At 58.2% G+C, this 13372-nt stretch overlaps 1 protein-coding gene across 1 annotated transcript; it reads right to left on the bottom strand.

Annotated features, from left to right (window-relative positions):
- Positions 1–293: 293 nt before the first annotated feature.
- AMOTL2 (angiomotin like 2) lies at positions 294–8379 on the bottom strand. Its single transcript, XM_066556525.1, has 10 exons — positions 8288–8379; positions 6578–7339; positions 5061–5283; positions 4428–4572; positions 4194–4286; positions 3180–3475; positions 2395–2687; positions 2069–2280; positions 1628–1783; positions 294–1449 (listed from the first exon to the last, which is right to left on the bottom strand). The coding sequence occupies exons 2-10, from the start codon at positions 7249–7251 to the stop codon at positions 1391–1393; spliced, it is 2151 nt and encodes a 716-aa protein (XP_066412622.1). The 5' UTR covers positions 7252–7339; positions 8288–8379; the 3' UTR covers positions 294–1390.
- Positions 8380–13372: the final 4993 nt, after the last annotated feature.

Raw genomic sequence — 13372 nt, forward strand, 5'->3', positions numbered from 1 at the left:
GGACACAGGGATGCAGGAATGCCAGGGCAGGAAGGAAACCACATCAACACTTTTAGGCAACTCCATTCTTTTCCCCCATGAAGGTGAGAGGAATGGGATCCCAATGGGATTTTGGGGAATGCAGAAATCCTCCTGAGCATTTTTCCCCTCTCCCATGCAGCTGCACCCCAAAACTCTCTGCCCTGGGGAGCTGGGAAGGACATGTGAACCAGGGGGTCAGCACTCCCAGACCCTCTTCCCCTGGTGGCTCCTCCATCTCTCTGCATTGCATGGAAAAAAAAATAAAGTCCAAGGATCAATATTTGGGTTTTTTTATTAAAATATTGTTATACCAAGTGGAATGCTACAGCAATCTCGGTATAGGGTGGCATAACGAAACAGCCAGGTTTATGTTTAAATACTTAAAGATAACTTAAAACGCACAAACGAGAACTCGTCGTCTTTGGCAGGAAAAAAAGTTCACAGCACGAAAAAAAATACTTAAAAAGAAATACCAATATTAATATAAAATATATTAAGTCATGGGGTTTGGGGATTTTTTTCCTCTTTCATAATTTTTTGTTTCTTTTCCATTTTGTAAACAATGCACGAGAACCGAACGCATTTTTTACGTGTCTGGGGAGAGAAAAATAAAAAATGCAGTTGGCCAGCAAATGCACATGTTGAAAGGGGAAAGAAATAAAGAAAAATATATATATATTTACATGAAGGGTGAGGATGGGAAGCTCCAAGGAGCAGGATGGTGGTGCTGGCTACGGGCAGAAGCCAGCTGCCAGTAGCCAGGGGACACAGCCAGGAGAAGAGTGACACATCCTGCTGCCTCCATCCTCAGAGCCTTTCACCTCCACTTTTCCTCCACCCTTCATCCCCTCCATTGTCATTTGTGTTTCACTGTCACCCCATCACAAAGCCTGTGACAGGCAGGATGCAGGTGATGGGAGTTTGGCGCTCCCAGTGCTTGGCTTGGCCACGTGGATCCGGGTGGTCGATGGGACGCACAGAGGATCCCTCCCAGCTCTGCCCTTGTGCAGAGTTCAGCTTGTGGGTACAGTTCGGGCCACCAGAGAGGGATTTTGCTGTTAGAAGCCAAGCACCCTCGTGGGTGCAGATGTCCAAGACCCAGAAGTGGGAGCTGGGATGGAGATGAAGTTGGGATGGAGCCAGGATGGGGGTGGAGCCACTGCGGGGTCCCCGGGCTCCAGCGCGCCCTGCGCAGCCAGGGACCTGTGTGGGCACTGAGGGGACAGTGACCCTGCCACATCCTGGAGTCACTGCTGAGACCGAGGGGACACTGCTGAGCTCCCGGCTCGGCCTCTCCTTCCCAGACACTTCTCCATCCCAACATGCTGGCAGGAGGGGTGGAGAGGCCACCGTGCAGCCCTGGGTGGCCTTAAATCAGGATCTCCACCATGTCAGACAGGTCCAGGGCTCTGGCAGCGGCCGAGCTCTCTGCAGAGAAAGAAAGGATTTACAGGGATTCGTAGGGATTCGAACCCACCCAACCCAACTGGGGCCTCAAAAATGCCTTTAAAAATTGCTGATCTTGTGCAAAGCCCATCCCAGGGATGGCAAGCCCACGTGCTGGGCCATTCCTACTCCCTGCCCCGTGCCATCTGGGGGGACTCACCCAGCCCTGCGGTGCCCTCGCCCTGTTCGCTGCTTCCGGCCGCTCCATCTGTCTGCGTGCTGCCATCCTTGCTGCCGTGCTTGGAGTGGGATGGCAAGGGAAGGGCAGTGGACACTGCTGTCCCTTCAGTGGTGGCTTTGCCTGCTGGAGGAGACTCTGTTAGGGATTCAAGGTAAGGGATTCAAGCTTTTAAGGCCAGATTAGACAAGGCTTGAAGCAACCTGGTCTAGTGGAAGGTGTCCCTGCCCATAGGAGACGGTGGAACAAGATGAGCTTAAAGGTCCCTTCCAACCCAAACCATTCTGAAATTCTCTGATTGCTGGCTGATCCTGGAGGAATCAACCCTCTCCAAGCTCTCCAACTCCAAAACCACAGGAGAAAATTGCAAGCAGGTCCCCAGTGCCAAGTGAAGGTAGGGAGCAGGCAGGTGTCCCTCTTTACCTGTGCTGCCACGGGAGCTGCCCTCGGATGACCGGTCACTCTGGCCAGCCCCTGGCCAGCTCGGGGCAGCGGAGGCAGCGAAGATGGAGGGCACGGATTTGGCTGGCCGCAGGGAGCCCTGAAGGGCTTTGCTGGGGTCCCTCCGTGAGCGCTGCTGCAGGACCTTGATGACAGCATCCTTCTCCAGGATTTGGGCATGAAGGGCTTTCAACCTGGAGAGCAGGAAAGGCAGAAGCTGCAAGAGGAGCTGGATGGGAAGAGGAGGATCCAGGCACTGCCCAACCAAAAAGTTTGATGCCAAATGCCTCTGGCAAGGTGGGACTAACCTGTTCTCCATCTCCTGGTGCTTGTGGCTGGCCAGGAGCAGGTCCTCATTGAAGCTGCTGTTGGGGGAGTGCCGTGGCGAGTGGCTGATGAGGGTGGTGTCGCGCTGGGCGGCCGCCGTGGCCGCGGCGTCCATGGCGAACTGGCGCATGGTGCACTCCTCCAGGTACTTCTGCTCCCACTTGGTCATGTCGGCCTCCAGCGCCAGGATCTTCTCCTCCCTCTCCCTCAGCTGCTCCGACAGCGTGTGGGCGCTCAGCTCCGGCGTCCCCCCGCTGGTGGTGCCCGCCTGCCTCTGCAGCAGCCAAAACAAAGCCCCAGTGAGGATGAGGAGGTGCTGGGAGCATGCAGCACCCGCTGTGCCTGGCTGGAGCCACCGTGTGTCACAGACATCTTTTATGAAAAGTCTTTTTTTTAAAGATTTTTCCTTTTGAGAAGCTGAGAGGCTTCAAGAACAAAATGTAAACAATGGTTATCTGCTGCTGTGGAATGCAACAGGTGCATCTGGGATTGGTCTCATGTGGTTGTTTCTAATTAATGGCCAATCACAGCCCAGCTGGCTCAGACGGAGAGTCCAAGCCACAAACTTTTGTTATCATTCTTTCTTTTGCTATTCTTAGCCAGACTTCTGATAAAATCCTTTCTTCTATTCTTTTAGTATAGTTTTAATATAATATATATCATAAAATAATAAATCAAACCTTCTGAACCATGGAGTCAGATCGTCTCTACCCTCATCCTAATACCCCTGTGAACAGCATCAGAGCCGTGCCTCGCCAGCACCCACCTGCTGAGCCCGCAGCATCTTCAGCTCTTGCTCCAGGCGGGTGCGGAGCCGCAGCTCCAGCTGCTCCCGCTTCTCGCAGGCGGCCTGGAGCTGCCCCAGGGCTGCCTGCAGCCGCTCCACCTTCTCCACATAGGCTCGTTTCTTCCGCAGCTCGGCCTCTGCCTTGGCCGCCCGTGCCTGGGCGCTGCCCAGGGCCTGCTCCAGCAGCTCTGCCCGCCGCCGCTGGTCCTCGTTGGCGCTGCGCAGCAGGGACACCTCCCGCTCCAGCTTCTCCTTCTCCTGCTGGTGCTCGTAGCCTGCAAGGGAACCCCACAAATCTCAGACATTCAGCTTCCCTGAGGCTGTGAAGCCCAGTGGGGATTCTTTGCTTCCCAACATCTGCAAGGGTGTTGTAGCCTGCAAGGGAACCCCACAAATCTCAGACATTCAGCTTCCCTGAGGCTGTGAAGCCCAGTGGGGATTCTTTGCTTCCCAACATCTGGCCATGCCACCCCTTCCTCCAGATCTTCTTTCAAACGAGGGGCATGGGCATTCCAGATGGCCAAAAGCCTCCACTGCCAGCCTAATTCCAGCCTAAATTTTAGCTCAGGAAGGGTGAAACCTGCCTGGTGTGAATCCAGCCACCTTAGGGAAGGGCATGCAATTCTTCCTACTAACACCAACATCCTGTCTCTCTGCTAAAATTTAAGTATATTTTCCCCCAAAAATGCCCAGGCTTGCATGGCTGCGAAGTGCAGGAGGGAGGAGGGAAAGAACGGCCGGGCTGGCGTGGGGCGGGAGTGCGGGCTTGGTGCTGGAAGAGCCGGAGCTGCGGCAGGAATGTGGGGAATGCGGGTCACGCCGCCGGCCGGCCGCCGGGATTAATGGCTCGAGTCCAGCGCCAAGAACTGCTCCATCCTCCCTGGGGAAGGGCGAGAGCTGCCGCCCCGACACCCGCCGCCTCCTCCAGCCGAGCCCTGCTCGCAGACGCCCGGGGAGCCGGGCAGGGATGGGTGTCCATCCCCCGGGACTTACTCTGTGCCAGGAGTTTGGCCACGCTGGCCTGGTTGCTCTCCTGGTTTTCCTGGTTCTTGCTAGCCAGCTGCTTGTTCGCCGATTCCAACCTCTCTGGTTCAAAACAAAAAAAAACCCAATTAAGATTTAAATGCAAGGTGTTGGCTGGAGGAAAGGGGAAAAGCCTGGTTTCCCATGGAAACAGCTGGGGGACACAGAGCACCCACAGGGAGGGGGACACAGAGGGTCCCTCACCTTTCAGGTCTCGGTTGAAATCCTGCAGCCGTCGCATCTCACAATCTCTCTTGTTCCTCATGGCTTTCTCCAAGGCTTCCCGCTTGGAAGACGCCTTGACGAGGTTTTCGTAATCCTCCGAGATGCGCTGGATCTCGTTCTCCAGCTGGGGTGGAGGAAGGGACAAGCCAGGGTTAGATATTCATGGAATGAGGAAAGGCACATGCCAGCCAAAGCCCAGCCAGGCTGCTCAGCCCAACCTGAGCTGCCAGAGGAGCTCAGTGCACCCCAAGTGCACTGTTTTGGGGGGGAAACTGATGTTTTTTTGGTCTTTTCTCTTATGGAAGAGTTTCTCCACATATTTTGGCTCTGCCATAGCCCAGCCACGGGGAACAGCCGCCCCTTGTAGACGGCCACACAAAGGGCTTTCTGTGGCGGCTGGGATGGGGGGACAGGCGGAGGGAGAGGGTCACTGGAGAATGGGCTCCTTCTCCCCAGCCCCGGCTGCCGTGCTGCAGCTGCTCCGAGGGGAGCAAGCCGCCAGAGGGAGGAGGAGAAAGAATTAAATCACTAAAGGGGGTGAATTTTCACAGCAGCTGGTCTAGCATCGCCCCGGGCAGGAAGGGACACGGGAAGCTGCCATCATTCCCTCACCTTTTGGATGCGGCTCGCCTTCTCGGCACAGCTCTCCAGCTCCCGCCGCAGCTTCTCGCTCTCCCGCTGCAGCCTCTCGTTCTCCCGCAGGACGGCGTCTGCCCGGGCCAGGCGGCTGCCGGCCGACACCGCCTGGGCGCTGACCAGCGCCTCCACGCCCGCCGGACCCAGCGCGCCCGGGCACAGCGGCAGGAAGGCGGCTGGCACCGAGGTGGGCAGCACCCTGCAGAGAGCGAGGAGGGGGTGTCAAGGTTTGGCAGGGTGGGAGAGCTGGCTGCAGCTCCAGCATCCCATCAAGCACGTGCTGGTGCCTCCAAGTCACCTCGAAGGAGGTGGAAGTGCCTATCCTGCTTTTTAGAGCTGGGAAGCGCTCACTCTCTAGCCACCAATCCCATCTTGCAGGGATGCCTTGACCTGACCCCTCCAGGACCTGGCCAGTGGGTCTGGATGGGCTCCCAAACCCCCAGGTCCCTCTCTTGCTGGGAATGCTGCAGGCAGCCTGGCATAGGATCCACCTTGGAAGCCAGAATTTTCCTTATTTTCTGTGCAAAGCAAAGGCTCCTGACACAGGTCCTCACTGCTAAACTGTGGATGTGTCCTTTTTATACTGGGAGGAGCCAGGCCAGCCTGGCTGCCCCTTGTGCCACTGCTCCAGCATCCCACCTCACCATCCCTCCTGGAATGCCCGGAGCAGGGTGGCTGAGCACGGCCCGGCCCTGCCGCGCTCCCCCGCGGGCTGCCCGCCAAGGGCTGCATTCCTGCGGGATGATATAGGAGCAAGGAGGAATAAATACATCTTCCTCGCAGCTCCCCTTCCCCTCTTTGTTCCCTGGAAGGAGAAGGTTTTCCTGCTGGAGATGCTATCGCTCTCTGCCTGGATAGATCAGCAGGGCTGGGAGCAGTGTGTCCTCACATTGAGCCACCAGTTCCCTTCTTCCCATCATTTTCCACACTGGAAGAGGTTGTTTCCAGTCCTCCTCAAATTCCAGGCAATGCCTGGACCCCCAGATGTCCATCTCACAGTCACCCTGGGGCTTTGCCACAGGCACTGAGCTGCCAGAGGGACTACAGACCACCTGGCACCAGCCCAGGCTCTGCTCAGCAGCAATTCCAAGTATCATGGACATTCCCAGCTCAGGACCATGGCATGGCTTTCCGTGGAGCAGGGAGCATATTTGTCTTCCACCCTGCCCCATACCTATTCCACATTTAGCTGTTTCCTGGGCTGCTTCCAGCTCCTGGATTATTCCCTAAGTTACCCCCAGCTCCCTCCTGGTGCATGGGGAGGAGGCATTCCCATTGCTGTGGGAATGGGATTTTCTTCACTGGTTGGAAAAGCCCAGCCACACTGGGGCAGCTGGGGACAGGAGCAGAGTGGGGGGCTCTCAGCAGACCCCCACAGCCTGGGCCAGTGAGGACAAAAGCAGCTGCTCTGGGCCCCCGCTGCCCTTCCAAGCATCCATCCTGAACATTCCTGAGACACATCCAAAAGCAGAGCCCAGGGGCCACAGCTTTACCTGATCTCAGGATGCTGAAATCCAGGACCTTCCCGGGAGCAGGCTCGGGGCTCAGCCAGGTAAGCATCCTGGGAAGGGATGACATAGGGATACTCCGGGGGCGGTCCCCGCGGCTCCGTGCCCTCGGGCTGCTGCCCGCGCAGGGGGACGAGCTGCCGGGAGAGCTGCGGGAAGCTGTGGGAAGCGCTGATGGGGCTCTGCGCCTTGGCCCCGTTCCTCTCCAGCGACATCCGCATGAGCCGCTCGCTCAGTGACCGCACGTGGCCGTGCTTCAGCTCCTTGAGCCCCTCGTCGGGGCGCCGAGCGCCGCTCTCGGCCCGGATTCCCGCTCCCCGCTGCGATGCCAGCAGCTGGGAATGAGCCTTGGCCTCCTCGTAGGTGGGCAGCTCCTCGCCCTTGGGCGGGCACAGCCGGTAGACGCTGTTCTCTAGGTAGACGTGGTCGGAGTGATGCTCCTGGCCCTGCGGCTCCTGCCGCGTGGATTGCTGCACCATCTGGCTCTCCTCCGGGCTCAGGCTCTCCAGGGAGGAGCGGGGGCTGCCGCCGCCGCCGCCACGCAGGGCCTGCTGCTGGATGGCCAGCAGAGTGCGGTTCTCCGTGAGATTCCCATAGCGCAGCTGCTCCTGGATCAGCCGGTGCAGCACCGTGCCGTTCGAGTCCTCCGCCGTCCTCATGTCCGTCCGTGCCGGCGGCAGAGCCACGTTTCCACCCGAGAAGAGGAGTCCCGGGGGACCTCAACAGCGACTGGGCACGCCGAGACACCTGCGGGAGGGAGAAACGGGATTGTTGGGAAGCAGCCGGGGCAGGACGGTCCGGATCCTGGTGGACACGGGATTGTTTGCCAGGAATCTGGCCCGGACGTGCCGGAGGGGTGGGAGCCCTTTGCGGCGGTGGGAGAGAGGAGCAGCCCCCGCAGTGGGGTGGCCAAGCACCGGCACCGCACCTGGGGCTGGCTCCGGGGCTGGTCCCCCATGGAGCCGGGACTGGCACTGGCCCGGGATAAAGCGGGGGATAAAGCGGCCCCACGGGACCGGGCACGGAGCCACCGGGAGATGGATAGGACCCCCCATCCCCGGACCCGGGGATCCTGGATTGTGTCCAGAAGTGTCCCAGTCCCGGTGAGGGTCCTGGGATTTTTCCGTGGGGGAGGGAGAATATTCCGGTCCCCTTTGGAGTGGGGGCGGCGGGCGAGTCCCGGTCCCAGCGAAAAGAGTCCCGGTTCTGGGGCCGTCCTTTTCCCATGGAGGGATCCCAGTCCCGGCTGGGGCCTTCCTTGGGCCGGGGGGGTTCGATCCCGGTCAAAGAATCCCAGCCTCAGGGGGGTGCCCCAGTCCCGGCTGGGAGGATCTCGGTCCAAGGGGGTCTCGGTCCCGGGATTGCTGGTCCGGGTGGGTCCCGGTGCCGAGAGAGGTCCCGATCCCTGCTGGGAATTCCCAGTGCCGGGGGAGCGTCCTTTCCCCGAGGGGCATCCCCGTGCCGGGGGGGTCCCTGTGCCGGTCGGGGGTCCCGATCCCGGTCGGGGCGTCCCAGTGCTGGAGGGGTTCCCTGTGCCGGGGGGGAGGGGGTGCCAGTCCCGGGGAATTCCCGGTGCTGGGGGGTCCCGCTGCCGCTCGGAGGGTCCCGGTGCCGGTCAGGGGGGTCCCGGTGCCGGGGAATTCCCGGTGCCGGGGGTCCCCGGTGCCGGTCGGGGGTCCCGGCGGCGGAACTCACCGGGGCATGGCGGAGCGGAGCGGTGCTGCGGCGGCTCTGAGCGTCCCGGGGCCGCGGGGGCCGGGCCGGGCTTTGCTATGCCCGGAATGTGGGGCCGGTCCCGCCCCGCTCCGCCCCGGGGCCGCCGCCGGCGCAGGAGCGCGGCCGGGAGCGGGAGCGGCAGCTGCGGCCGGGGGGGCGGCTCTGCCCGCCAGCTGTCCCGGGCCGTAAATCTGCCCCAGCCTTTGTCTGTGGGGCCGGGGCACCCCGAGCCTGCTGGCCCCATCTGCTCTGCCCCCTCGGGCCCCCCCTTCTCGCATCCCCCCTCCTTACATTCCCCCTCTTCGCATCCCCCCGCCTCCCATCCTGCGTCCTCGCATCCCCCCTCCTCTCATCCCCCTTCCTCGTGTCCCTCTCCTTACACCCTCCTTCTCACATCCCCCCCTTCACATCCCCCACCTCACACCCCTGTCTTCTCATTCCCCACCTCACATTCCTCCTCGTGTCTTCCTTACATCCCCCTCCTCACATCCCCCTCCTTATGCCCCCCTCTTCGTATTTCACATCCCCCATCTCGCATCCCCCCTCCTCACCTTCCCCCTCCTTGCATCCTCTCTTCACATCCCTCTCGTTGCATTCCTCCCTCCTTGTGTCCTCCATCCTCACACCCCCCTGGCCGAGGATGCCAGCTCCCTGTGGATGCAGCAATTCCTGCCCGCTCGTGTCTGCCTCGGCACCTTTGCGTGTCCCCTGCTGCTCTCCCAGCCTCAGTTTCTCCTTTTGAGCTCTGCCACCCCCTTCCCTGGGGGGACACAGGGATGCAGGAAACCATCAGGGGCTGAACTCCCCCTTCAAAACATTCTGGCTCATCTCTGGGGGGACACTGAGCACCCCCAGCCCCAAAGCAGTGGAGCACCAGCCCCATCCCAGCCCCAGGCTGCCGGTGCAGAGTCCAGAGGCCCCGAGAGAGACGGCAGATGGCCGGAGGGGAGGCGGCGGGGAGAGGCAGGTGCAGGGGAAAATTGCTTATTAGCTCCGGGACATTAAGCTCCCATTCTTTTGAGGGAACTCAAAAGCATCTTCTGACTGGCACAGAGCCGGGAAGCTGATCTGGGAGGGGGACATGGGGATCTCCAGCCTCCTCTCCTTGTTTTTCTGCTCCATCACGCGCTGGTATCATCCCCAAGGCACCCAGGGTGCAATTGCAGACACAGGGCTGCAGGCACAGTTCACTACCTCTGGGTTGTCTCCCCAAAAATGGGGGGAAAAATAAATCTCCAATGTGTAGCAGGTACCAGACTCAAAGGCAGAGGAGCATGGAAAGAAAATGCAGAGAGATGGAGTCAGTGCTTGGAGGAAGAGGAGCACCTGGAAGCTTAAGAATCAGCCCAGTTTTCCCAGTGACAGTCAAATCCTCATGGATGAAGGTTGAAATGTTGGAATTGGCACCCTGAAGGTCGAGTGAGGGTCTAGTTTGGTGTGGGGAGGAGACGAGAGCACAGAACTTGTCTCTGTGTCCCCAGGTACATACAGAGTCTGGAAACGTGGGCCCAGGCCCAACACCTTGGGATGGATGGATGGATGGATGGATGGATGGATGGATGGATGGATGGACGGACAGGTTGGACAGGACTTGGAGAAACGTGGTCTAGTGGAAGATATCCCTGCCCCAGGCAGAGGGTGAAACAAGATGAGTTTAAGGTCCTTTTTAGCCTAAACCAGTCTGTGATTCTGTGATTCTATCAGTAAACAGATGGATGGATGGATGGATGGGTGGGTGGATGGATGAGGGATGGATGGATGGATGGATGGATGGATGGATGGATGGATGGATGGATGGATGGATGGATGAGGGATGGATGGATGGATGATGGATGGATGATGGATGGATGGATGAGGGATGGATGGATGGATGATGGATGGATGATGGATGGATGGATGATGGATGGATGGGTGGATGGATGGATGGATGGATGAGGGATGGATGGATGGATGGATGGATGGATGGATGGATGGATGGATGGATGGATGGATGGATGATGGATGGATGAGGGATGGATGGATGGATGGATGGATGGATGGATGGATGGATGGACGGATGGATGATGGATGATGGATGGATGGATGGATGGATGGATGGATGGATGGATGGATGATGGATGGATGGATGATGGATGGATGATGGATGGATGGATGGATGGATGGATGGATGGATGGATGGATGATGGATGGATGACGGATGGATGGATGGATGATGGATGATGGATGGATGGATGATGGTTGGATGGATGGATGATGGATGGATGATGGATGGATGGATGGATGGATGATGGATGGATGGATGGATGGATGATGGTTGGATGGATGGATGATGGATGATGGATGGATGGATGGATGATGGATGGATGATGGATGGATGGATGGATGGATGGATGGATGGATGGATGGATGGATGATGGATGGATGGATGGATGGATGATGGTTGGATGGATGGATGGATGGATGGATGATGGATGGATGGATGGATGGATGATGGATGGATGGATGGATGGATGGATGGATGATGGATGGATGGATGGATGGATGATGGATGGATGGATGGATGGATGGATGGATGGATGGATGGATGATGGATGGATGGATGGATGGATGGATGGATGGATGGATGGATGATGGTTGGATGGATGGATGGATGGATGGATGGATGGATGGATGGATGATGGATGGATGATGGATGGATGACGGATGGATGGATGGATGATGGATGATGGTTGGATGGATGGATGGATGGATGGATGGATGGATGGATGGATGGATGGATGATGGTTGGATGGATGGATGATGGATGGATGACGGATGGATGGATGGATGATGGATGGATGATGGATGGATGACGGATGGATGGATGGATGATGGATGATGGTTGGATGGATGGATGATGGATGGATGATGGATGGATGGATGGATGATGGATGGATGATGGATGGATGGATGGATGGATGGATGATGGATGGATGGATGGATGGATGGACGGACGGACAGACGGATGGATGGATGGATGGATGATGGATGGATAGATGGATGGATGGATGGATGGATGGAGGGATGGAGGGATGGATGGATGGATGGATGGATGGATGGATGGATGGATGATGCACCACTCCAATACACCAAGCCCAGCAGCAGCATCTCCAAAAGGGCCCAGCAGTGGCTCTGCCCTGCTCTTTCCCAGGTGGACGGGGCTCCCAGCCCAGCTCCCCCAGCACCCAGGATTCCTCTCCTGGCTTGTCCCCTGGCCTTATCTATGTCTGTGTCATCCTGCTTCCCTTCCTATCTTAACACTGCTCTATTTCTGGCAGCAGGAAACCCCTCCTGGGCTGATAACACCCCTTTGGAAAGTGATCTGAAGATTTTCTTCTCCTTCTGTCTAAAACTGGAGGTAAGAAAAGCCTCAACCTTTTTGTTTTCCCCGGGAGAAGGTGAAACAGCAGCTGGACCTGGGGGCAGTGGTGGGGGCACCTTTGGCTGCCTGCAGGGACCCTGTTCCCAGGTGGAGCATCCTGGAGGATGGGGCAAGGCCTAGGGGACGTGGCTGGAGGCAGGGCAGCGCAGGTGCCGTGTCCCAGGCTGGGCGGGGTGACACACGGCTCCGCAATGCCAGACCCTCCCACTGACCTCAGCCCAGCCTTATCGCCGAGGCGTTGGAGCCGGGAGAGGGAGCCAAGAAAATACTCGTGGGATGAGATCACCTCGGCTGTCTTCAGGCTCCCAAAATGCCTCAGCCCTCGGCCGTGCTGAGCCTGGAAAACTGGGGCATTGTGGGCAGAGGAAGGTGCCTGGGATGGAGGGGAGGTTTGCAGCCTCAGCACATTTCCTGGGGAGATGGTGACAGTGGTGACAGCGTCCTGTGACCACTGAGCCCCAGTGACAGTGTCCCATGGCCACGCTGAACCCCTCAAACCTCTCCATGGCAATCTTCCTGCTAAAGCTTCCTCCAGGTACCTGCTTCTTCTGTCCCAAACTCTGGATTCAGAGTGCAGCCAGGAGATGGAGTTCGAGGAATTGCACAGGTGATGTTTCCCAGTGCCAGGATTCCCCAAGCTGCCCCCAAAGGGAATTTCATCCCCATGGGCAGGGGAGCCAAGGCAGCAGCCCAGCCCCTCCCCTGCTCCCACCCTCCCATCCATAGGGATTCTGTCCTCCTGGAGAGATTCCCACAAGCTGCCAGGCCTGAGGCAGCTTCCCTGTCCTCTCTCTGAAATCTGCATCATTTTGGGGTGTCCCAGGTCTGATTCCCCTGGGAATGTGTGACCTGGGGTGCTGCTGTGCAATAGGGTGAATCCCATTCCCAAAATTTCAACAGGGAACACGCCTCAATGTGGGGAGCATGGGATGTGGGGGATTGGCATGCTCCTGCCAAATCCCCTCACTCCTGTTGCTGCTTTGTGGCTGATATGGCTCTTCCTCAGTGGAGGAAGGAATGGAAAGATCCCTCTCCACCCAGGGGAAAGGGGAGGAATGGAAAGATCCCTCTCCACCCAGGGGAAAGGGGAGGAATGGAAAGATCCCTCTCCACCCAGGGGAAAACCTTGTTAGCCTTGGTGGGGACACAGCTGCAGCAATGAGGGGACCAGGACGGATCCCATCTGAAAGAGGCAGCCATCCCCAAGGCATGAATCCAGCACTGTTCCCATCACTCTGGGGCCAGCCAGCTCCTCCACACCTCAGGTGTCTCTCCCAGGATGAGACCCCTGAGATTCCCCTTTTTTCAGGGGGATGCTGGATCTGCCCCAGGTAAGGATCACAGAAAGTTGGAGTCCTCCTGTTCCCCCCCTCCACTCTCTCCTGGGTTCTCTCCTCTTCCGTTGCTGATCTACAGATCCCACATGGATAACCCAGGGCACATCCCCATCCCCAGGACCTCCTGCCACAGTTCTACATCAATCAAACACTCAGGGAGGTGATGCCACGGGCACCTTCACAAAACCCCTTCTTAGGGATTTTAAAAGGGAAAAATGTGGCTGCAAACAGGGCCAGGACCCTCCTCTTCCTCATCTCCCCCTGCATTTTAATGCCCCTGAGTCATTTCCATTCCTGGATGTTAAA

This window comes from Molothrus aeneus, chromosome 10 (genome assembly GCF_037042795.1).
Source record: "Molothrus aeneus isolate 106 chromosome 10, BPBGC_Maene_1.0, whole genome shotgun sequence".
In the NCBI taxonomy this organism is placed as follows: domain Eukaryota; kingdom Metazoa; phylum Chordata; class Aves; order Passeriformes; family Icteridae; genus Molothrus; species Molothrus aeneus.